The sequence below is a fragment of the Loxodonta africana genome, chromosome 12, assembly GCF_030014295.1.
Source record: "Loxodonta africana isolate mLoxAfr1 chromosome 12, mLoxAfr1.hap2, whole genome shotgun sequence".
Classification (NCBI taxonomy): Eukaryota; Metazoa; Chordata; class Mammalia; order Proboscidea; family Elephantidae; genus Loxodonta; species Loxodonta africana.
The window spans coordinates 77,985,702-78,012,661 of record NC_087353.1 but is presented as its reverse complement, the minus strand read 5'-3'; the positions used below and the strand labels follow the sequence as shown (position 1 = coordinate 78,012,661).

At 37.1% G+C, this 26,960-nt stretch overlaps 1 protein-coding gene across 1 annotated transcript in view; it reads right to left on the bottom strand.

Annotated features, from left to right (window-relative positions):
* The window catches only part of LOC100671410 (phospholipid-transporting ATPase ABCA3-like), a 253,632-nt gene that overhangs the window by 26,512 nt on the left and 200,160 nt on the right, over positions 1-26,960 (bottom strand). Inside the window, exons 23-25 of the mRNA XM_003418893.2 lie at positions 21,348-21,535; positions 18,419-18,547; positions 17,941-18,135 (exon numbers count right to left, since the gene is read on the bottom strand). Of these exons, the coding sequence (XP_003418941.1) occupies positions 17,941-18,135; positions 18,419-18,547; positions 21,348-21,535 (512 nt within the window). The remainder of the gene's footprint in view (positions 1-17,940; positions 18,136-18,418; positions 18,548-21,347; positions 21,536-26,960) is intronic.

Here is a 26,960-nt window from a genome sequence, read left to right as displayed (position 1 = left end):
GTTTGGATGCCCTTTATTTCTTTTTGTGGCCTAACTGCTCTGGCTAGGACCTCCAGCACAATGTTGAATAAGAGTGGTGATAAAGGGCATCCATGTCGTTCCCGTTCTCAAGGGGAATGCTTTCAAACTCTCCCCATTTACGATGGTGCTGGCTGTTCGCTTTGTATAAATGCCCTTTATTATGCTGAGCAATTTCCCTTCTATTCCTATTTTGCTGAAAGTTTTTATCATGAATGCATGTTGGACTTTGTCAAATAACTTTTATGCATCAATTGATAAGATCATGTGGTTCTTTTGTTTTATTTCTGTGGCAGATTACATTGATTGTTTTTCTAAGGTTACACCATCCCTGCGTACCTGGTATGAATCCCACTTGGTCACGGTGAATTATTTTTTTGATATGTTGTTGAATTCTATTGGCTAGAATTTTGTTGAGGATTCCTGTGTCTAAGTTCATGAGGGATATTGGTCTGTAATTTTATTTTCTGTGGTGTCTTTACCTGGTTTTGGTGACAGAGTTATGCTGGCTTTATAGAATGAATTTGGGAGTATTCCATCCTTTTCTATGCTCTGAAATACCTTTAGTAGTAGTGGTGTTAACTCTTCTCTGAAAGTTTGGTAGAATTCTCCAGTGAAGCCACCAGGGCCAGGGCTTTTTTGCTGTTGTTGTTGGGAGTTTTTTAAATTATCTCTTCTTTCTTCTTTTGTTACAGGTTTATTTAAGTGTTCTACATCTGTTTGTTAGTTAAGGTAGGTAGTTTGTTTCTAGAAATTTGTCCATTTCCTCTAGGTTTTCAAATTTGTTAGAGTATAATTTCTATAGTATTCTGTTATGATTCTTTTAATATCAACTGGGTCTGTTGTGATATCACCCATCTCATTTCTTATTTGGGTTATCTGCCTCCTTTCCCGTTTTTCTTTAGTCTGTTTGGCCAATGTTTTTTTGATTTTGTTGGTCTTTTCAAAGAGCCAGCTTTTGGTCTTGTTAACTCTTTCAACTGTTTTTCTGTTCTCTATTTCATTTAATTCTGGTCTAATTTTTATTATTTACTTTCTTCTGGTGCCTGTGGGTTTCTTTTGCTGTTCTCTTTCTATTTGTTCCAGTTGTAGGACTAATTCTTTGATTTGGGCCCTTTCTTCCTTTTCGATGTGCGGTTTTATTGCCATAAATTGACCTCTGAGAACTGCTTTCACTGTGTCCCAAAGGTTCTAGTAGGAAGTGTTTTCAGTTTCATTTGATTCTATGAATTTCTTTATTCTGTCCTTAATTTCTTCTATAACCCAGTAGTTTCTGAGCAAGGTGGTGTTCGATTTCCATGTGTTTGTTTTTTTCCCCTGCTTTTTGATTTCTAATTTTACGGCTTTATGGTCAGAAAAGATGCTTCATAATATTTTGAGGTTTTGGATTCTGTTAAGGCTTGCTTCATGGCCTAATATGTTATCTATTCTGGACGATGTTCCATGCTTGTTGGAAAAGAAAGTATACTTGGCTGCTGTTGGGTACAGTGTTCGGTATATGTCTATGAGGTCCAGGTGATTGATTCTGGCATTTAGATCTTCCATGTCTTTATTGAGCTTCTTTCTGGATGTTCTGTCCTTCACCAAAAGTGGTGCATTGAAGTCTCCTACTATTATTGTGGAGCTATCTTTTTTTTCAATGCTGTTAGAGTTCATGTATTTTGGAGGCCGGTCGCTGGGTGTGTAAATATTTATTATGGTTATGTCCTCTTGGTGTATTGAGTCTTTAATCATTGCATAGTGTCCTTCCTTATCCTTTGTGGTAGATTTTACTTAAAGTCTATTTTGTCAGAAATTAATATTGCCACTCCTACTCTTTTTTGATTGTTGTTTGCTTGATATATTTTTTCCATCCTTTTAGTTTTAGTTTCTTTGTGTCTTTAAGTCTAAGGTGTGTCTCTTTTAGGCAGTATACAGATGGATTGTGTTGTTTTATCCATTCTGCCACTCTGTCTGTTTATTGGTGCATTTAGTCCATTTACATTCAGCGTAATTATTGATAGGTATGTGTTTAGTGCTGTCATTTTGATGTCTTTTTCTGATGTGTTGATTGTTTCTTTTCTCCACTTAATTTTCTGTGCTGAGTTGCTTTTCTTTATACATTTTCTTTTCCTCTTTTTCACTGTTGTTGATTTTGTATTTGCTGAGTCTGTATGTATTTCTTGTTTTTTATTTTCATGTGTAGGATTGTTAGTTTCCTTTGTGGTTACCTTAATATTTACTTCTGTTTTTCTGAGTTTAAACCAATCTTAGATTTCTTTATATTGCCTTGACTTCCTCTCCATATGAAAGATCTATGACTACATTTTTTAGTTTCTCTTTTTTTGTTTTAATGTTGTCATCTTTTACATAATGAAGTCTGTTTCCCTGTTTTGAGCATTTTAGTTTTTATTTTTGTGATTTCCCTATCTGGGTTGATATCTGCTTGCTCCATCCTGTGTTCTAGCTTTGGGTTGTTATCTGTCATTACTGATTTTCTAACTGGAGGACTCCCTTTAGTACTTCTTGTAATTTTGGTTTGTTTTTTGCAAATTCCCTAAACTTCTGTATATCTGGAAATGTCTTAATTTTGCCTTCATATTTGAGAGACAGTTTTGCTAGATATACAATTCTTGGTTTGCAATTTTTTTTTCCTTCAAGGCTTTATACATGTCATCCCATTGCCTTCTTGCTTGCATGGTTTCTGCTCAGTAGTTCAGGCTTATTCTTATTGACTCTTCTTTGTAGCTGACTTTTCATTTAACCCTCTTAAAATTTTCTCTTTATGTTTGGTTTTGGCAAGTTTGATTATGTCTTGGTGACCTTCTTTTGGGATCTACCTTGTGTGGGGTTTGATGAGCATCTTGGATAGACATCTTCTTATCTTTCATGATATCAGGGAAGTTTTCAGCTAACAAATCTTCAACAATACTCTGTATTTTCTGTTATCCCTCCCCTCTCCACCCGTTCTGGTACTGCAGTCACTTGTATGTTATTCCTCTTGATAGAGTCCCATATAATTCTTAGATTTTCTTCATTAAAAAATTTTCTTAATCTGTTTTTTCCTCCAATATATTGGTGTCAAGTGCTTTATCTTCAATCTCACTAATTCTGATTTCCATTTCCTCAATTCTGCTCCTATGACTTTCTATTGAGTTGTCTAATTCTGAAATATTGTTAGTATTCTGGATTTGTTTGCTGTCTCTCTGTGGATTCCTGTGGCCTGTTAAATTTGTCATTATGTTCTCTAATCTTCTTAAGTTCCTCTAATGCTCTGTCCGTGTGTTTCTTGGGCTGTTCTGCATTTTGCTCTGATCTCCTTCTCAATCTCTTGAAGAGTTCTGTTTAATCTTTTGTATTCCACCTCTGGTAATTTCAGGAAATTCTCTTCATCCAGAAGATTTCTTGATTCTTTGTTTTGGGAGCTTGCTGAAGCCATCATGGTCTGCCTCTTTATATGATTTGATATTGACTGTTGTCTCCAAGTCATCAATAAGTTATTGTATTTATTTATTTTATGTTTGCTTACTGGGTCCTTATTTTGTTTTGATATGCCCAAATAGGCTACTTGAGTGAGATAGTTTGATTACTGGCACTTTTGAAGCTCTAATGACCTGTCCCCAGGTGGTTGGAGCTGTTTCTAGAGCCCAAGAGTTCCTTTACTTTTCTTGTATGGATTCAGCTTGGGTGTCCAGATAGTCAGTTACCAAGTGTGTGGTGCAAGCTCTCACCTACAGTCTTGGATGGGCAGGGCTGATTGGTGTAGGCACAGGTATCTGGCTACAGTAGGGTGTCATGCACTGAGCAAGGCAGGCAGCTGACAACTGCTCTTGAGTGTCTGTGAGGAAAGCATGTCCCTGTTTCCTAATGCACATAGGTGGGTGGGTTTTGCAGCAAGACTCTGGGCACCCAATGGTGTTGGCTTTAGGGACTGGGAGGCACCACTTATCCTTGGACCTCTGTTGCAGGTGGCTAGGTAGAATGGGTGGAGTCACCAGTCCTCAGGCCCCTGATGTGGGTAGATGAGAACCCTGTTTAACAGGCAGAGCAATGTCAAACGTCATGAATCTGTCTCTCCATCATGTAGCTGAAACAGTTGAGGTTAGAGTTCAGTTGTATAGCCTCTTGTATTGTGCTAAAGAGGGCGTACGCTGTTGAAATAGGCCCAAAAAGGTCTATGCAGGGGTGAAAGGCTTTCAAAGTCTGTGGACCCCTTATGCTTGTGCCTAGGCAAAGGAGCTGTTTCTGCCCTGAGTTCCTGGTTAAGGGAGATGGCAGATTATTTTTTCCCTGTTTGTTAATTTGTTCCTTCTCCAAGGCCAGAAGGATGGCTCAGGGTGCGTGACAGGTCCTACTTCCAGCTCAAGGAAAGCAGCTATCACTGAAGCCAGCTTGGGACCTAGTGCAGAGAGGGAAGGGATCAGATAAATGGGAGAGAGTCTTTTCCCAAAGGGGTGTTTTGGATCTGTGCAATAGATTAGACACACGTACTTATCTTTCACTAACTGAGCATTGCCTTTTGCTGAATCTGGAGGCGTGAGTGGACCCTCTGCTGCTCAGTCTCTCCTGATGTAGAAAATGCATCCCCAGTGTCACTGCTTGTCTCATCATGCTCACACCAGTGGATCCAGCCTGTGGGGTGCCGGATCCTGCCGAGTCAGGTCTGGTAACTCCTTGCTGCTTCTGAACCATCTCTCCCTTCCCCTGTCACTCAGTCTGACTCCTTAACTTTGCCCTTGATGTTCAGGGCTCTCAGACTGTCATATATAATTGGCTTACTTGTTTTTTTTTGGTCTTTGTTGTAAAAGGGACCACAGGAAGTGTCTGACTACTCCGCCACCTTTGCCCTGTCTCCAGAAAAGGCATTTGATAAAATCTAACACCCTTTCCTGAAAAAAACTCCCAGCAAAATAGGAATGGAAGGGAAATTTCTCCACATAATTAACAGCATATATGCAAAACCAACAGTCAACATTATTCTTAATGGAGAAAGGCTGAGAGCCTTCCCCTTAAAATGGGATCAAGGAAAGGATGCCCACTACCACCAACCTTATTTAATATTGTACTGGAAGTCCCATCCAGAGAAATAAGGCAAGAAAGAGAAATAAAAGGTATCTGAAATAGAAACAAAGAAGTAAAACTATCTCTATTTGCAGATGACATGGTCCTATATATAGAAAACCCTAAAGATTCTACAAGAAAACTGCTGGATCTAATAGAAGAATCAGCTATGTTTCAGGGTACAAGATCAACACACAAATATCAGTTGGATTCCTTTATACTAACAAGGAGTATTCTGAAAAGGAAATCAAGAAAACAATACCATTTACAATAGCCACAAAAACGATAAAATACCTAGAATACCCAGGATAACCTAACCAGGGGCATAAAAGACTTACACAAAGAAAATTACAAAACGCTACTGCAAGAGATTAAAAGAAACCCACATAAATGGAAGGACATTTGATACTCATGGATTGGAACACTTTACATAGTGAAAATTTCAATTCTACCTAAAGGAATCTACAGATACAATGCAATCCTGATACAAAACCCAAAAACATTCTGTACAGAAATGGAAAAACTAATGAACAACTTTATATGGAAAGGAAAGAGGCCCTGAATAGCAGTACTGAATAAGAGGAACAAAGTAGGAGGCTTCATGCTCCCTCATATCAAAATGTACTATACAGGCACTATAATAAAAACAGCCTGACATTAGTTCAATGACAGACACATAGATAAGTCGAATAAAATTGAGAACCAGAAGTAAATCCATCCACTTATGGACAACTGATTTTTGCAAGGGGTCAAAATCCATTCAACGGGGAAAAACAGTCTCTTATGGAACACAGATGGATCTGGAGGACATAATGCTAAGTGAAATAAGTCAAATATTGTATGACAATATTGTAGGACAAATATTGTATGACTACACTTTCATTAGAAAAAAGAATGGTTGCATATATACAGAGACCAACATTCACTGGTGGTTACCAGGGGTGGGTGGTGCTGGGGAGGGGGAATTCACTCTCTAGATTGTAGATACTTGTTATTTTTGGTGATGGAAAAAGTAAAACAGAATGTGGGTTACTGAGCACAACTTGAGCAGAGTAAATGGTGCTACTAAGAACTGCACAAGAGAGAAGGATGTTTGTGTAATGAATATCACATCTATAATTTGGTAACAACACCAACAATAACCATTGATGATCTTTATTTTCTTCTTTATACCTCTTGTGCTATTTTCATAATCAGGAAGAAAGTTATTTTAGAAAGGAAAAAAAGGAGAACATGATATGTGGCTAGGATTGTTCACTGGTATGTGGACACATATGTGGACACATACGTAGGCATATAGGTCTACAGGTAGGTACAGGGGAGTACATACGTGTGCACAGATAGAAGTACAACTACTCCTTGCTTATTGACTATCTTGTTATCTGACATTTCACATTTACAACACTAGTAAAAAAAATCTACTATCTGACTATTTCAAGCATTAATGATGTACGTCTGGCAGTAACGGATGCTGAGGTTCAATGCAAGAGTTAATGCTGGCTGTGATGGTTAAGGTTAGGTGTCAATTTGGGTGGGCCATGATTCTCAGTGGTTTGACAGTTATGTAATGATGTAAGTTGGCAGTTATGTAATGATGTAGTCATCCTCCATTTTGTGATTTGATGTGGTCATCCTCCATCTTCACATAATGCTGATTTTCACATTACGACCTGGTCTTTGGAGACTAATTTTGTCAGTGAGTAGTGAGTGTATTTAGACGTATGTACAGATATGTGTGTGCAGGCATATATTCATAGAGGACACATTTACAGATACTTCTCAGACATAACCAAACACTCTGTGAGAATGGTTTTGCTGGGTTTAAAGGCTTAGGTCCTTAGTGTCATGGAACACCTCAGTAAAGTGGCACCACAAAGTTTACATTCTGCATCTTGGTGAGGTGTGTAGCATCTGGGGTTGTAAAAGCTTGTAAGTGGCCATCTAAGATACAACTATTGGTCTTTACTCATTAGGAGCAAAAGAGAAAGAAGGAAACCAAAGTCTCAGAGAAGAAACTAGTCTACAGTGGTAGTGAGCACCATCTAGTTCTGGTCTCACGATAGATGAAGCTGTGACTTATGTGGACTCACTACCACTACTGACTGTTCTGATCAGGGCCACAATAGATGGATCCAGACAGAATGGGAGAAAACGTAGAACTGAGCTCAAGTTCTTAAAAAAAATCCAGACTTACTACTGGATCGGATGAGACTAGAGGACTCCCTGAGACTATCGACTTGAGAGTCTTTTTTTTTTTTTAATTAACTAATTTATTTTTTATTGTGCTTTAGGTGAAAGTTTACAGCTCAAGTTAATTTCTCATTCAAAAATTATACACATATTGTTTTTTGACATTGGTTGCAATTCCCACAATGTGACAGCATGTTCCCGCTTTCAGGTTCTCTATGCCCATTTGCCCAAGTTACTGTCCCTTCCTGCCTTCTCACCTTGCTTTTGGACAGGAGTTGCCCATATGGGTCACAGGTATCTAAGAATATAGCCTTAAAATAAAATAAAAAAAGAACAAGAAATAATAAAAAAAGCAAGTGGGAATTCAAGGAGAAACAAATTTACAATGAGAGAGGGTAATTTTTAACATACTTCTGTCTCAGTGTTACAGAACAAGGAGACTAAAAATCAGTGATGCTAGAATATTTGAATAAAATGTTAAATTTGTATTTTATTTTCCAAACTCGCTGGGGTTGAAAGGCTCTTTAAAAGAGTTAAATAGATTTGGGTGTTTTTACCGTGGGGCTTCCCTTGTTTGAAATCTGTACCTTCTTTTGACCAGCATTTCTGCTTGCACATCTGCTTGCTTGCTTAAAAGTTTTAGTTCAGATAGTAAACAGACCCTTTGAATGAATGAGTTTGAATGTTTAGGTGTTTTGTATGTCCTGCTCATATATAATCTCAAAAATATATGAAAATTGTTTTGTTTTGTCTCTCTCTCTCTGCCTTTTATCTCTTATAAAAATTCTCAGCTTGCTTTTTGTTCAGGAAAGTACCTCCTAGTTTTGTTGGGAGATGTGTTTCCATCCACAGATCTTTTCAAAACCAAATAAACTTTATAGGATTAACCTTGTCAGAATTTTTTTTAAACAAAACAATTAACAGGCTTCATTTAAAGAATGAATAAAACACTGTACCCAACAAGTGAAGAACAATACTATTTTCATACACATGAGGAATACTTACTTAGAATTCACATACATTGGACTTAAAGTAAGGTTCAATAGATTTCCAAGATAAAAAAGTATATAAATGAACAATTATAAAAGATACCACTAGAATGATATTACGAAACTTCCTAAATGTGAGAAGAAAGTAAAAAGGGAATAAACATCTGTCTTATCAATAAATAATGGAGCTCTGGTGGCGCAGTGATTAAAGTACTTGGCTGCTAACTGAAAGGTCAGCAGTTCAAACCCATCAGCCAAGAGAAAGATATGGCAGCCTTGGAAACCTTATGGGGCAGTTCTACTCTGTCCTATGGGGTCATTACAGCATTGCTATGAGTCAGAATCGACTCAACAGCAACAGGTTTGGTGTTTTTGGTTTTAAATTGATAAATATGAATAGACTTAAATCACGTATTACAAAAAGATTTTCACACTGCAATCTCAAATAAAACTAAAATCCCTGCTAACCTCAGGACAACCATTAAATACAATGATTCAGAAATACTGAAAACAAAATGCAAAGAAAAAGAAAGCAGGGGTTTCAGTCTAAATATGAGACTGGGTAGAATTCAAGTTTCAAAGAACTGAAAGTGACAAAAAAGGTAGTGATACTAAAAGCTAACATTTATAATGAAGACAGAAAAGTTATGAATATTTTTCACCAAATGAAACAGAAGCAATTTCCCTAAGTCAAACATCACAGGAGAGACAGGATAAAAATATACAACAGTTGAAAAGTTTAATTATCTTCTTTTAGTCCAAGACAGATCAAGACAATAGAAAATAAATATGGACACTGAAAACAAACAATATAGTTAATATGGTAAATACGATTGATATCTATCAAATTCTGCATCCCTTCAAAACAATGCATTCATGAAAATAACCATTTATTTAAAAATGCCACATATTAAAAAACCCAACATTTTCAAAACATAGAAATAATACCCCATTAATTGTGCTCATGAGGAACCAAGGGGATACTGCATGGTTTAAAGTCAGGAAAGGTGTGCGTCAGGGTTGTATCCTTTCACCATATGTATTTAATTTGTATGCTGAGCAAATAATCTGAGAAGCTGGACTCTGTGAAGAATGGGACATTAAGGTTGGAGGAAGATGCATTAACAACCTGTGTTACCCAGATGACACAACTTTGCTTGCTGAAAGTGAACAGGACTTGAAGCACTTGCTGATAAAAGCCAAAGTCTACAGCCTTCAGTATCGATTACACTTCAACATAAAGAAAACAAAAATCTTCACAACTGGACCAATAAGCAACATCATGACAAATGGAGAAAACACTGAAGTTGTCAAGAATTTCATTTTACTTGGATCCACAATGAACACCTACAGAAGCAGCAGTCAAGAAATCAAACAACACATTGCATTGGGCAAATCTGCTGCAAAAGACCTCTTTAAAGTGTTGAAAAGTAAAGATGGAACCTTGAAGACCAAGGTGGGCCTGACTCAAGCCACGGTGTTTTCAATTGCCTCATATGCATGCGAAAGCTGGATGATGAATAAAGAAGATCGAAGAGAACTGATGCCTTTGAGTTGTGATGTTGGCAAAGAATACTGAATATACCATGGACTGCCCGAAAAATGAACAAATCTGTCTTGTAAGAAGTATGACCAGAATGCTCCTTAGAAGCACAGATGGTGAGACCACACCTCACATAATTTGGACATGTTATCATGGGGGATCAGTCCCTGGAGAAGGACATCATGCTTCGTAAAGTAGACAGTCAGTGCAAATGAGGAAGGCCTTCAATGAGATGGAGTGACACAGCCGCTGCAACAATAGGCTCAAGCATAACAACGATTGTGAGGATGGTGCAGGACTGGGCAGTGTTTTGTTCTGTTGTACGTAGGGTTGCTACGAGTCAGAACTGACTCGACGGCACCTAACAACAACAAGAAATAATACATACAAATTTTCTAAGTGTAGTTGAATAAAATAAGAAGTTGATAACAAAAAGTCCCTTTCATTTTGAAATAAAAGTTCATCTTTAGCTAACTCTTGCTTTCAATAGAGAATTACACAAATTTCTATTAAAAACACTATGTAAGAGCCTATGGGATCAGAAACCAGATCTAGGCAAGAGGGTGGCGTAAAAAGGTGAACACTCCTACATTCCCAGAACAATTACGGAAAATAAAACAAGCAATTTGGTGGAACTTACGGACTCAGAACTCTGGATACCAGTCAAAGAGATACAGAACTCAACTACAAGCTGAACAAAGAAAAAGCTGACAAGGTAGGAAAGTTTTCCTCTCTATAGTTTAAGCCCAGATTCAGCAGTGGAGCCTCCATATGCACTTGGCTGTGAGCTGTGACCTCCAACCTAAGAATTATACTCCCCTCTGGCCTGGAGTGTGGGGAATAGACTTAGCTTTTGCTGATGAGCTGCTGTATCAGATTCTTCAAATCTGTCTGAGGACAACTAGAAAAAGTGAAGAAACCAGGATATTCACAGGAAGGCCAGAAACGTGCTTCTTCCAAGAATGGAAAGAAAGAAAAACAAATAAACAAGCATATAATCCCTCTAGGCACCAGGAATCAATTGGAAACAATTTACCTTAACAGATGCAAAGAATAGGCTTCCAAGGGCTGAAATCTGAAAAATGCCTGTGTTGGAAGGAGAGAGTTTAACGCAGAAGCCAAAACTCAAAAAACAAAAAGGTGTATTAAAAAGTTGTAAAGAAATGCCTCTCCACCAAATCATATACTTCCTGTAAAAGAGCTCCTAGAACTATTTTGAGGGTCTGGAAGTAGACTGGACATTTAAATCAACCAGGGAAGTGCTTCAGGAAGGGATTAGCTGCTGACCTTGCCTAGGTGAACCATGTGTACCAACTGGCTAACATCTCCCATTCTTCATTCCTGCCATGGAGGTGGGGACAGCAGCCTGTGTTCCCAGAACAGCTGGCTGGTGCCAGGATGTGAAGCGGAGACCTTCTCCTCAAAGGTCTGGGGGTTTCACAGTGTGCAGAAAAGGCTTGGTTCAGAGGCACTTTGAAAGGTAACAAGAGTGGAGATTTTGGGCTTTTCCAAGTGCTGTGTCATTGCCAGCAGAATCGAGCAGAATCAAAGGGCCTGAGAGCCTCTAGTGGCATAAGCCAGACCACTTACTAGTCCAAGATAACAGAAATGAAACTCAAACTATACAAAAAGTAGCCTGGAAAAGGTACTAAACATACAGTTGACTACAGTCTAGATCAAGTAATAACAGTAATCCCCAAGGAGTAGAAAAATCAGATACTTTTTTTTTTCTCCTCCCTGAAGTATAAGACAATATCCTGTGAAACACCAGGAAGACAAGAACTTTGGATCAGAGTTCTTGATATTGACACACATGCTGTAAACCAGTCCTTTCTACAAAAGTTAGAGGAGATTACCAAGCAGATGGGCTACTACAGTCTTTAGCAATTAGGAAGAAGACAATATATACAAAAATTTACAATCCCTGGGAAAGAAGATACTGAATTCCAGAGTTAACCACAGTATAATATTCAAATGTTCCAGGTTCAATAAAAAGTTACACGGCTTACAAAGAAGCATGAAATGATGGCCCAAATGAAAGAATAATATGAATAGACAGATATCAGCCCTATTAAAGCCTGGATGATGGGTAAAATACAGGTCTTTCAAACAATATTAAATACGTTCAAAGAATTCAGAAAACATACAGACAACAAACTAAAGGAAATCAGGAAACAAAATAGGAATCTCAATAAGAAGATAGAAAATACAAAAAAGAAACAAAAAAAATTAGAACTGAAGAATAAAATAGCTGAAATGAAAAATACGAAGGAGTGATTCAACAAAGATTTGGGCTTGCAGAAGAAAGAATAAATGAACTAGGGGACAAGGTAGTTGAAATTATTGAGTCTCCCAAGAAATAGGAGAAAAAATTAAAGAAAAATGAGTAATGCCAAGTGGAAATATGAGACACCTTCAAGTGAACCAATACATGTATCCTGAGATTCCAAGAAGGAGAAGAGAAAAAGAAAAGGACGAAAAGAATATTTGAAGAAACAAGGGCAGAAAACTTCCAAGACTTGGTTAAGGACTTGAATCTGCAAATTCAGGATGCTCAACACACTCCAAGTAGAATAAACTCAAATAGATCCACACAAAGACACACTGTAATCAAACTCATGAAAATCAGGATAAGGAAAGAATCCTGAAAACAGTCAAGAGAGAAACTCCGTGTAACATGTAAGATATCCTCAATAAGGTTAAGTGCCAATTTCTCATCAGAAACTTTGGAGGCCAGAAGGCAATGGAATGATACATATAAAGTGCTGGAAAAAAAAGAACTGTCAACCAAGAATCCTCTATATGGCAAAACCATCCTTCAAAAACTAGAGTAAAATCAAGATATTTCCTGACAAACAAAAGCTGAGGGAATTCATTACTAGACTTATCTTTCGTTTTGATGTACATGAGGTCGCCATGAGTTGGAACCGACTCAATGGCATCTAACAACAGACTTGAGAGAAATGCTAAAGAGTGTTCTTCAGATGGAAAGAAAAGGATGCCAGATAGCTACTCAAAGCTGGACATGGAGGGGAAAAAAAAAGAAATCTCAAGTAAAGGTAACAGCATAGGCAAATAAAATGTCCAGTTTTATGATATTTTTGGTTGGAAAACTTAGTTATGTTCTACAAGCTTTATAACAGAAAATGCATAAAGAAATAAGTATCAATTTATCTTAATGGTCGTATGATATATAAAGATGTAATTGGTGAGAACAACTGAGACATGGGAGGAGCAAAATAGGAATAAAATTTTTGCATCTTATTGTTGTATGTTACTTGCTGTTTGTATGTTACTTGTTGGTACCAAGTTAAACTATGCTGTTGTAAATCTAAGGTGTTAAATGTAACCTTTAACAGAGAAAATATCTAAAAAATGTACACCGAAGGTAAGAAGGAAATTAAAAGGGTTCAATAAAAAAGCAACAAAACACAAATAATGACAGAATTGCACGAAATGAGGGGAAAAAAAGTATAGATGCACAAAAAAATCTGCAAAATGACAGTGCTAAGCCCTTCCTTAACAATGACTACCTTAAATGTAAATGGATTAAACGCTCTAAGAAAAAGGCAGAAAGTGACATAATAGATTAAAAAAAAGCTATGATCTATTCACACGCTGTTTACAAGAGATGCATCTTAGGTCCAAGGACACAAGCAGACTGAAAGTGAAAGGACAGAAAAGAATAATCCATGCAAATATTAACCAAAAAAGAACAGGTGTGACCATATTGATATCAGACAAAATAGATTTTAAGTCAAGATCTATTATAAGAGATGAAGAAGGACATTATATAATGATAAAAGGGTCAATTTGTCAAGAAGATATAAAAATTATTAATATATATGCACCTAGCATCAGATCAAGAAGCCCTGGTGGTACAGTGATTAAAGTGCTTGGCTGCTAACTGAAAGGTCAGTAGTTCAAACCCACCAGTAGCTCTGCAGGAGAAAGATGCGGCAGTCTGCTTCTATAAAGATTTACAGCCTTGGAAACCCTATGGGGAAGTCCTACTCTTTCCTATAGTGTCGCTAAGAGTTGGAATTGACTTGATGGCAGTGGGTTCTTGTTTAACATCAGAGCTCCCAAAATATATGAAGCAAATACTGACAGAACTGAAGGGAGCAAAAGCCAGCTCTATAATAATAGTCGGGAACTTCAATAACCACTTATATTGGACAGAATATTTAGAAAGAAGATTAGTAAAGAAATAGAGGACTTGAACAACGCTATAAGCCAATCGGATCTAACACATATATACTAAAAGAACACTCCACTCAACAAGAGAAAAACAGACTCTCTTCTCCAGTGCACATGGGACATTCTCCGGGATAGGCCATATACCAAGTCACAAAACAAGTCTCAATAAACTTAAAAATATTGAAATTATACCAAGTATCTTCTCTGACCACAAAGGAATGAAACAGAAGGAAAACTGGAAAACACACAAATACATGGAAATTAAACAACACACTATTAAACAACCAGTGGGTCAAAGAAGAATCAAGAGAGAAGTTAAAAAAAAAACAAAAACAACTTAGAGTTGAACAAGAATGAAAACACAACATGCCAAAAACTATAGGATGCAGCAAAAGCAGAATCAAAGGGAAATTTTTAACAATAAACACCTATATTAAAAAAGAAGAGAGATTCCAAATCAATACCTTAACTCTACAATTTGAGGAACTGATTATTTCTACCTACATACCAACTACTTAAAATGGCCTTAGAAGAAATAAGCTAAACTAAAAAAAAAAAAGTCACAATTTCCATAGAAGAAATAAATAGAGAAACAAAGATTTAATCCAAAATAAAATTAAGTAGAGCCCCAATCCTGTATGGTTTTATATGGGGTATTCTATTGACTTTTTAAACAGTAGAAAATTTCAGAAAACTGAACAAAAACAAATTCCAATCTTCTCTATACTGATGTAAAATTCTTAAAAAATGCATAGAAATCTAACATCCTACTAAGAGAATAAAAAAACAAAAAACAAAAAACTAGTGCCATCGAGTCGTTTCCGATAACGTATGAACAAATGGAATTTATTCCAGGATACAAGGATGAATTAATATTAGAAAATCTATATAAATTTATCCTATTAATAGATCCAAGGAAAAAATACTATATGACCTCTATAGAAGGTGAAAAATCATATAACAAAATTTAATATCTACCCTTAAAAACACTCCAAAATGAAAATCCATAGCTAATTTCTTAACATGATTTATCAACAAGAAATGTATCTTGGACACATATAATGTCCTAGATTGAACATAAACAATTCCCATAGACTATAAACCATAATTAGTTAGACAAGGGATCTCCTTGATGGTAGTGGGACAGTTAACACAGAAGGGATCACTCCATGACTATGTCTGAAACAAGACAAAGATATTCTGCAATTACAACAATAACTAAACAACTTTCTCTTTGATTAACATGACTACGGTCTTTATTCTTCCAATGACATCTTTAGCCTTGCTTTAATCTTCCTGTCATGGGTAAAAATGGCAATAATTACCAAATTTCTCCTACTTCCTAAAATAGCCTTCAATCCAGATTGGTTTTCTACGTCTTTCTAATCCCCAGCACTAGCCCAAATGCTGTAATAAGCTTCTTTCAACTTTTTTTTTTTAACCTAGATTCTAAGTTGTTCCTCTTGTGTGCATTCTCCTATGCTGCAGCAAGCTAAATAAACATAAATTTGTTTGACCAGAGGTGTGTTTTTTAATGGCATTTGTGGGCTTCGCAATAACAGTAACTTAGAATCAAGTGGCCATAAGAGAGATGGTTATATTTACTTATGCAAAATTTTCTTCAGGGTAAAGGTACTAAGAGCAAAGCTGAGACAAACATAAAAAATATTTGCAACTAACATCATCACAGAAATTAATAATATTTGAAAAGTCCCCAATAATAATAAAGAAAAGCACAGATGATTAAAAATTGTATAAAAGATAGGAACAGACTATGCACAGGACAGGAATCATGAGTGACTCTTGAACATATTAAGTTATGAAATATCACTCATAATAACAGAACAATTAATTAACACTATACTGACAGACCATTTAAAAAAAAATCTACCAGACTGGCAAAAATCCAAGAGACTGATCACACATTCTTGTTCTGATCAGTATAGGGAAACAGGAAATCTTACATATTGCTAGCACAGTGCAAATTTATGTAACTACATATGGAAAACAATTTTGCAAGGTCCAGAAGATTGTGTACAGTATGCTTCCTTTTGTGTAATAAAAGAGAAAAAATATATTTATATTTGATTGTATATATATATATATATATATATATATATATATACTGTAGACTGATCAAAGTGGTTACCTATTTGTGTGGGCTTGGGAAGGAATGAAGCAAAGGTGGGTAGAAGAGGGAATGAGACTGACTACTTCTGTATCTTTTCATATTGTTTTGACTTATGATCCATGTGAATGTATTCCCCCTTTCCTCTGCTCCTGTTCTATATATTTAAAGCTTCTTTTACTGCCTCCTTCCACTTACATAAATACGATCAAGTTTATCAAAATTACACCTCTCTGTCATTTCCTCAAACTCTGAGTATAATCAACCCTCCTTGATTCATGGCTACATTTCCTCAAAGTTTGATCCATACTCACTGTTTCTAATCCTCATTTGACTGTCATCCCTCTGTATACAGGCTTCAGTGATGTTCAGAGCTCAAGTCGATATTGCCTGATACCTCTTTTTAATCTCCTCTTGAAATATTCTCATCTCGTTCCTCATATAGTGTGATACAACTGTATTCAGGTTTTTCTCCTCTTTTACTCATCCTTTCCATTTTTTCCAGTTATTGTTCTTTTCCATATATTAGAAAGGTTGATAATCCTCAGGGTTAAGTTGATACCTTTTTTCTCTTATTATATACACTCTTGATAGGATATCTCATCTACTTCTGCTGTGTAAATTTCACCTGTGTTTTGATGAGTTCCAAATTCATTTCCATCATATATGACATCTGTCTATTGGGTGGTCTCCCATTTGGATATGTCACAGACACCATAAGCTCAATATGTCCTCCTCCAAATATGCATTCCCCTGGTATTTACTATCTTGGTAAATGAAACTTTCATCCATTGACTAGCTCAAGATAGAAACCTGGGCAATAACTTGTTAGCTGTCATTGAGTCAGCTCTGACTCATGGCAACTTTATGTATAACAGAACCAAACGCTGCCCAGTCCTGTACCATCTTCATGATCATTGGTATGTTGAGTCCACTGTTGTGGCTATTCAGTCAATTCATCTCATTGAGGGCTTCCTCGTTTTCACTGACCCTCTACCAAACATGATTTCTTTATGGGAGATATCTTAGGCTCATTTTTATCTGTTAAAAGTCACATCCAAATGGAACACTAAAAAAACCAAAACCAAACCCACTGCCGTTGAGTCGATTCCAACTCATATCGGCCCTATAGGACAGAGTAGAGCTGCCCCGTAGAGTTTCCAAAGACCGCCTGGCAGATTCGAACTGTGGACCTTTTGGTTAGCAGCTGTAGCACTTAACTACTATGCCACCAGGGTTTCCTGTCAATTCTACTATCTTATCTTTCATAACTACTTCTTCTAATCACTGCTTTATTTCCGACCCTTTGTGTTATTCCCCAGGTGGCACAATGATTAAGAGCTCAGTTGTTAACCAAAAGGCTGGCTGTTCAAATCCACCAGCTGCTCCTTGGAAACCCTATGGAGCCGTTCTACTCTGTCCTATAGAGTTGCTATGAGTTGGAATTGACTTGATGGCAATGGGTATCTCATTCCAGATTAAATGAAGTAACTCCTCACCTGTTTCCAGTTTGATCCCTTTATGGATACTCATACGTTGCTTCAGCCAGAAAAAAAAAAAAATTGCCTTTTCCCAAACTCAATATGTTACCAGGCCTATCACTGTCCCTTGGGTCTGTTACTTTTAAGAATATATATATATGTATATTATTTTTAGGTGTTACTGAGTCGGTTCTGACTCATAGTGACCCTATGCACAACAGAATGAAACAGTGTCTGGTCTGGTGCCATCCTCACAATCATTGCTATAGGCTTCACTTTCATGTCTCCACCCATCTTCCTGGTTAACTGCCTCCTTCAGGGTACCAAGTCAGTGACTAGGATCAGAAATACCTGTCTGATATTTTCAGTGACGTTAATGCCATCAATTAACACAACTCCAGAGGTGATGGACTCCTCTCCAGTCAACATTTTGAAGATAGTGGTTTTTCCAGCTCCATCTAATCCAAGTAATCCAAAGCACTCGGACTTTTCGACTACAAGGGAAATATTTCTCACAGCCTTTACAACCGGACACTTACAATAAATCTGAGAAAAAAGCAATCCACAATGTATTGAAGCACTGGTTACAGATCAGCCACAAACATAGCCTCAGACCCTTATGGATCACTGCCTGGGGACAGTTTCACAAGAGGTCTTCCCCCTTCAGGTCCCCATTTCACTGGGAGAATATATATATACGTGTGTGTGTGTGTGTGTGTGTACAGATCCATCCCACAGAAGTGCAATGAATTAGAAATATGACCAATAAGCTCTTGACAGGGAAGGTGGGCTGAGGCTCAGAGCAATGCTGGTCATTAAATAACTTTACCTTTTTCAGTTTTTTAAGAAACAACGGTGTATTCCTCAAGCTATGATGAGATAGTGCCAGAACTTTCTTGCTTTCATTTCTAACATCTTCATCCTCGAATTCCTCAATTACTCGTCCAGACACTATAGCCTATATTTTTAAGACAGGGGTCATAGATGTGGATACTCCTTAGACATCAGATATCTGGTTTACACTGAGTGGCTTAAGGAAAACTGACTTGAAGGGGTAATCTCAAAGATGTCAGAAAAGGTTTGAGTAATGTCTAAGAGACTTCCTAACAATTGCCTCAACTCTCATACACAAATGTATTTTTTTTTACACTTTATTCATTCATGCTAATCGTTAAATTACAATAAAAAATAATTTTTTTTTTTTTACCCTCTGTAAATTACTGTTGTAATATTACACTGTTAACACAAACTTATTCTTGACTCACTTCTCACTTAGTTTTGGAAACGAGTCACAAAACAAACTTCTTCAGTTACCAGTAAGCAGAATGTTTGTGCCAATTAAATGGATACTTCATGGAAAAAAGAAGCTACATTGATACTATTAATTATTGTTTTGTGTGACTGATACAACTGAAGTACATTCAAGAAATCATAAGATCCAACAGAAGAGAAGAATAAACTGTTTCGCTTTTGAGGAAGGGTCTCTCCATGGGTGAATCTTAGTTTTGAAGAATAAGCAAGAATTTATTGAGAGAATGAAGGTAGAGACGAGATGGAAAAAAAGTCTGTCAGTAGTGGGAGCTCAGTGAAAGATATGGAGGAATGAAATAATATGGCATGTTTTATTTTCTTCTTGAATTCTGGTAGCTTGTGTCTTTGTAGAAATTGTTCCATTTCATCTACGGTGTCAATTTATGAGAACAGCTAATGTCTGAGGGATCTGTAGTAAAATTCCCTTTTTTTATCTTGATTGGTAATTTGTAACTTCTCTTTATCTCCTGGTCACCCTGGCTAGTCACTTTTCAAAGAATACAGGTAGTCCTCAACTTACAACGGGATTCCGTTCTGACCTTGGTTCTGATGTAAGTTGAATGCCTCATTTTTTTCATTGTTATTGCCTTTTATTTTCAGTATCTTTTTATAAATCATAACAATGAACATCTGTGAGTGAACATCTGAGAATGATAACATCAGCAAATTACACACTACAACGCTGTGTGTAGTACATATTACTAACGATAAGATGTTAAAAAAAAAAAAGATGGTTGTAACTGCGGCTCGTCTTAACACGACTATATGGTAGGTTGGGGACCACCTGGAGTAATCTTTCGAAGTATAAGCTTTTGGCTGCATTCACTGATTTTTCTCTATTGCTTTTCTATTTGAAATTTCATTTACTTCTGCTCTTTTTACTTTTATTACCTCTGCCTGTTCTGAGTGTATTTTGCTCTTATTGAGGTGTAAGCTTCATTTATTGACCTGAGACCTTTCTTTACTTCTAACATAAGCATTTAATGCTACAACTTTCCCTCAAAGCACTACTTTAGGTACAATCTACAAATTTTGATATGTTGTGCTTTAATTTTTATTCAGTTCAAGGTATTTTCTAATTTCCCTTGCAATTCCTCTTATAAAGTAGTGCGTCACTAAATTTCCCAGTGTTTAGAGATTTTCCCGTTATATTTGTTATTTTTCTAATTTAATTTCATAATAATTAAAAAACATACTGTATTATTTCAATTCTCATCTATAACTGTGGATGGGCACATGCTGTTTTGGAGGGAGGCCTCTATATTTTCTTCATCTGAGGAGAGACTGCTAAGTCTTAATAGAAAGGAGTTGGCTGCTTCCATAAAAAAAAATAGACTCAGGGAATTCAAAGGAATTTGGGCAATTAAAACTTTGGTTTTCAACTCAGATGTCCTCATCCCATGTATCAGAGTCCCATAGCAGACCTACCTTGGTTGGGTTTGACCTTTGTTGAAGCTCCTCTAATCTGAAAACTAGGCTCCAATCCTGGTCCTCAATTTTTTCTGCCCTCCCACTGCAGGAAATGAGATACTCATTGCATACTACCAAAGAGGCCCTTTCACTTTCACTCTTGACTTTCAATCTCCTAATCACTCTCAGCTTTTTATTCTCTTTTTACAAAACTTAGCAATAGCCAGTAACTCCATTGCTTTTATAGTTACTTGCCATTTCTTTCATATGTCTTAAATACTGGATATATCGCATCAGTGAGTACATTCTCTCTAGCTAGTATATATCCCCATTCACCACTAGTGAAAACTTGAAGAACTGGATCACCACCTTGTGCCGAAGGGTATCTTCCTCCCCTTACCACCAGTAATGATGTCTAATGAGCCAGTTGGGCAGTGAATAATCTAGTTTCCAAGCCCTGTCTTTTGCCTACTTTGTTAGACTTCTCCTGATACCAACATTTTCAGGTGGAGTTCCCTGAGAAGCAGATTCAGGGATACAATTTAGAGCGTAAGATGTTTATATCAAGGGATGGCCTTGGACCAACAAGGAGAGGAAGGAAGCAGGGATAGGCAGAGGGAGAAGTCAAGCTGTGATGTGGATCAAATGACAGCCCCAACTGACTCCTTGGTAAGGTCTGTAGTTGTTTGAGTGGGATTGAGATGACTAAACCTTTTACTCTTGCATTAACTAGCCATTAGATGTGGGCTGCCCTGTTAAGGGATATGACTTTGGGAGAGGAGGCTCTCTGCAACTGAGGCAATCCACAAGAGAATGAAAGCTAAAGGCTTTCTGAAGATAACACTCCCAGAAGCTGAGGACAAGTCCTTCACTGAAGGGAGTTCTGGACAGCGTGCTACAATGTACACTACAAGGGAGCATCCAATACCTCTATTTTCTGAGACATATAATAGAGGTTGGCATATGTAAATTCGTATTTTTTGTCCTAATACTGAGCTTTCTTTGAGTTGTATCTAAAGTCCACGTTAGTTACTCACCTTGTTGGATTTTATGAACATCTTGGAGAAATTAGGCATAATTTTATTAAAGACAAGGGTTTTCAGGCTGCAGAATGAAGAGTCCAGATACAAAATCAAGAGGAGATAAAACGGGCCCATGGCAGCCAATGTAGTCAAAAACTTTGCAATCCCATGTTCTTCAAAACTATAGATAGATTTCTTTTCAACTGAGAATAAAAGAGATAGCCTGGCTTTAAAAACCGATGCAACATCTAAGATAACACTAAATATTAAGAAATACAGGTTCAAAATGAACTTTACATAAGGTTGAGATAACTATAGAATACAGAAAATTAACAATTATATTGATATCTTACTTTTTCTCTTATTTGACCTCCCCTGGTGTTTATAGTTATTCTAAAGGTTACCCTATCATTGATTTTCCCTCTAGTTTTTGCCAGTTATTGATAAAAGCAACCTTTCCATATATTCAATGAATTTCAAAGGCTGAAACTTTGTGAATAGAATGTGTAGTAATCAAATAAAGCCTAGAAAATAAAAGCATTATGGTATATCTAGCCATTATTGTAGGAATGCGAAATATCTTTACAGTCCTGGAGAGAGAGAAAATCTTTTGTTCCATATAGGAAAGTGTTCTAACATGGCAATACTCATAAGGAAGAGGAAAACAACGTGTCTAATATGTAAATAGGCATTAGCTGATAGTTTTTGACCTTACTACAGAGAAATTTAGCCAACATAAACAGCTGAATTCCTGATATGAGAATAGGAAGCATCTCTGAGATATTAAAATGATACAAAAATCCTATGAATTATATTTTCTGAATGATTTGTGCCAGTGTATAGAAATGCAACTTATTTGGTTTACTGTGGTAAAACACGCTTAACATAAAATTTACCATTTAAATCATTTTAAAGCGTACAATTCAGTATCTTTAGTACATTGACAATGTTGTGCAACCATCATCACTGCCTAGATCCAGAAGATTTTCATTACCCTAAAAAGAAAGAAAACTCATACCCACTTAGCAATCACTTCCATTGCTCCTTCCCTGCCAGGAAGGCACTAATGTGCCTTCCACTGCTATGGATTTGCCTGTTCTGGATATTTCATAAATGGGACCATACACAATAAATATGGCTTCTTTTACTTAGCATGTTTTCAAGGTTCATACATGTTGTAGTTTGTATCACTACTTCCTTTTTGTGACTGGATAAAATTCCACTGTATAGATTATATCACGTTTTGTTTATCCTTTCATCAATTGATGGACATTTGAGTTATTTCCACATTTTGGTCACTGTGAGCAGTGCTACTATGAACATTCCTGTACAAGTTTTTTTTGAACATCTGTTTTCAAATTTTTGGGGTATACACTTAGAAGTGGAATTGCTGGGTCATATGGTAATTCTGCATTTAACTTGTTAAGGAAGAACCAAACTGTTTCCCATGGTGGTTGCATCATTTAGCATTCTCAGCAGGAATGTATGAATGTTTCAATTCATCCAAATCCTCCCAAAACTTTTTTCTTTCTTTATAACCATCCTTAGTGAGTGTGGAGTGATATTGTGGTTTTAATTTCCATTTCCCTAACAACTAATAATGTTGAGCATCTTTTCATGTGCATGTTGGCCATTTTTATACCTTCTTTGGAGAAATGTCTATTCTAGTCTTTTGCTCATCTTTCAATTGTTTTCTGCCTTTTGTTGTTGAGTTGTAAGAGTTCTTTATATATTCTAGAGTCCAGGCCCTTACCAGATATATGATTTGCAAATATTTTCTTCCATTCTGTGGGTTGTCTATTCACTCTCTTGTTAGTGTTACTCGATACCTAAAGATTTTCATTTTGATGAAGATAAATATATCTATATTTTCTCTCATTGCTTATGCATTTGGTGTCATATCTAGGAAATCACTGACAAATCCAACGTCATGAAGACTTATCCCTATGCTTCCTTCTAAAAGGTTTACAATTTTACTGCTTATATTTAGATCTTTGATTCATTTTGGCTTTTCTATGCAGTGTGAAGTAGGGGTCCAACTTCATTCTTTTGCATATGGTTATTCAGTTGTCCCTCCATCATTTGTTAGACTATTCTTTCCTATTAATGGTCTTGGTTGATTGAACCTAGATACAAGATTTTTTTCTGAACCCTCAATTCTATATTATTGTCTCTATCTTTATGTCAGTACCATACTGTTTTGATTATATTGTAGCTTTGCTGAAAGTTTTGAAACGCGAAGTTTCAGTCCTCCAATTTTGTTCTTTTTCAAGATTGTTTTGGCTATTGGGGGCCCCTTGAAAATATATGTGAATTTCAGGATCGCTTTTTCTATTTCTTTAAAAACGTCATTAGACGTTTCATTAAAAACGTCTGTAGATCACTTTGGGGAGTATTGCCATGTAAACAATATTAAATCTTCCAATTTATGAACACGGGGTGTCTTTTCATTTATTTAGTCTTCTTTAATATCTTTCAGCAATGTTTTGGCACTTTGCAGTGCACAAAACTTGCACTTTCTTGGTTAATTTATTTCTAAATATTTTATTCTTTTTGATGCTTTTGTGAATGGAATCTTTCCTTAACTTTCTTTCCAGATTGTTCACTGCTTACCATATAGAAATACAACGGATTTTTACGTGTTGATCTTGTTTCCTGAAACTTTGCTGAGTCTGCTTATTAGCACCAACAGTTTTTTGTGGATTTTTCAGGATTTTCTAAAATCATGTCATCTGTAAATTAAGATAGATTTACTCCTTCCTTTCCAAACTGGGTCTCTTTTCTTTTTCTCACTTAAATTACTCTGGCTAGATCTTCCAGTACAATGTTGAACAGCGGTGGTAAAAGGAGCATTCTTGTCTCGTGCCTGAATTTACAAGATTTCTTTACCTGTCGAATATGATGTTAGCTGTGGGTTTTTCATAAATACTCTTTATCCTGTTGAGGCATTTCCCTTTTATTCCTGGTTTCTTACATGTTTTAATCATGAAATGTTGATGGATCTTGCAAAGAATTTTTCTTCAACAGTAGAGATTATCACTTTTTTTCTTTTATTCTAATAATGTAGTATAATACAGTGATTGATTTCCATATGGGATAAATCCTATATGGTTATACTGTATAATTCTACTATGCTGCCAGATTTGGTTTGTTAATTTTTTATGGAGGATTTCTTCATCTGTATTTAATAAGGAATATTGGTCTGTAGTTGTCATGTCTTTCTCTGACTTTGGTATTAGGTAATGCTGGCCTTATAAAAAGAGTTAGAGAGCGTTCCCTTTTCAATTTTTTTGGAAATTATGAAAGGATTGGTATTATTTCTTCTTCCGGTATTTGGTAGGATTTACCAGTGAAGCTATCTGGTCCTGGGTTTTTCTTTGTAGGAGGTTTTCATTATTGATACCATCTCTTTATTTGTTGTAGGTCTATTCAGATTTTTTATTTCTTCTTCAGTCAGCTTCAGTAGTCTGTGTGTTTCTAGGATTTTTTCCATTTCATCTAGGTTATCTAATTTGTTGTTCTACAGTTGTTCCTAGTATTTCCTTATAAGACTTTATTTCTGTAAGGTCAGCATTGATGTTCACACTTCATTTCTGATTTTAGTAATTTGCATCTTCCCTTTTTCCTTGGTCACTCTAGCTAAAGGTTTGTTGGTTTTGTTAATCTTCTTCCTTCCTGATGTCTTGAAGGGTTCTGTACATTAATCTTTTGTATTCCGCCTCTGGTAATTCCAAGAAGGCACTTTCATCTAGATTTCTGGATTCTTTGTTTTGAGAGCTTGTTGAGGTGATCATCTCTGTTTCTTTATGTGACTTGATATTGACTGTTGCCTCTGAGCCATCTACAAGTTATTGTATTAGTTTATTTTTGCTTACTGTGTCATAGCTTCTTGCTTTGTTTTGTTTCGATATGCCCAAATGGGTTGCTTAAGCTAGCTTGATTATTTTCACTTCTGGAGCTCTGACTTCCTGGCCCAGGTGGTTAGAGCTGTTATGAGGTATATCAGTCTAGGCGTTCATTCACTTTTCTTGTATGAATTCAGCTCAGGTGTCCAAGTAGCTGATCATCAAGTGTGTGGTACAGGCTCTGTCCTGCAGTCTTAGAGGGGCAGGGGTGATTGGTGTACGTACCAGTATCTGGTTGCAGCAGGGGGCCCCACTTGGAACAAGGCAGGGGGCTGAGAATCATCCCCCACGTGTCTCTGAGGAAAGCGTGTCCCTGCTCCCTAGAGCATACCGGTGGGTGGGTTCTGCAGATGGACCATGGGTACCCAATGTTTTTGGTTGTAAGGACTGGGAGGTACTAGTTATCCTTGGACCCCTGTTGCGGGTGGCTGGGTGACCTGAGTGGAGCTACCAGTCCTTAGGCCCCAAATGTGGGTAGGTGAGGACCCTGTTTAATAGGCAAAGTAATGTCAAACATCAAACACCCACCTCTCCGCTGCACAGCTTAAATGGTTGCAGTCTGCCAACAAGCACCTATTCTCCTAAAATAGGCCAACACAGGTCCATGTAGCCGGGAACGGTACTCAAAGTCCACGGACCGTTTATGCCTGGACAGGAGCTGCTTCTGTCCTGAGCTCCCCTAGTGGAGCTGGCAAATAATTGCAAATTTATTCCTTCTCCAAGGCCGGGAGGATGGTTCTAGGTGCTCAACCGGGCCTATCTCAGGCCCAGGGGAATCAACAGCCGCTGAAGCTGGCTTGGGGGGCCTGGGGGGCGGGGGATGGTAAAATATACGCAAGTACTTAGCTTTTGCTGAGAGTGCCATTCTTCTCAGGTTCCAGAGGTGTGAGTAGGTTGTGTGGTTGGTTGCTTCTTCCTGAGGAAACTGCAGCCGGATGCTAGTATCAGCCCACCGCTGCTGCTCTGAGAATGGTGCCTGAGGGCTCCCCGTGATTCAGGTCTGGTAACTCCTCTCCGCTTCTGAACCGTCTCTTCCTCCCCCTGCCCCTCAGTTCATTTTCTAAGCTTGCCTTTGATGTTCAGGGCTCCCAGCTTGCCATAAATATGCTCATTTCACTTGTTTTTTCCAGTGTTTGTTGTAAAGAGGGCTTGCCCAAAGCATCTGTCTATTCTGCCATCTTGGCTCCCTCTCCTATTAATCTTAAATAACCGCCTTTTAATTTTGTTAATTCTCTGAATTAGTTTTCTATTCTCTATTTCAGGATAGAAAAAGGGCTCTTTCAGAGTGGTTTAACCCAGGTCTAATATTTATTATTGCCTTCCTTTTGTTAGGTTGCTCTTCATTTGTTCTATGTACTTTTGATCCTGGTTTAAAATCAGGAAAGGTGTGCATCAGGGTTGTATTCTTTCACCATACCTATTCAATCTGTATGCTGAGGAAATAATATGAGAACCTGGCCTATTAAGAAGAAGAACGAGGCATCAGGATCAGAGGAAAACTCATTAACAACCTTCATTATGCAGATCACACAATCTTGGCTGCTGAAAGTGAAGAGGACTTGAAGCACTTACTGATGAAGATCAAAGACCACAAAAAAAAAAAATAGTATGGATTATACCTCAACATAAAGCAAGCAAAAATCCTCACAACTGGACTGATAAGCAACACCATGATAAATGGAGAAAAGACTGAGATTGTCAACGATTTCATTTTACTTGGATC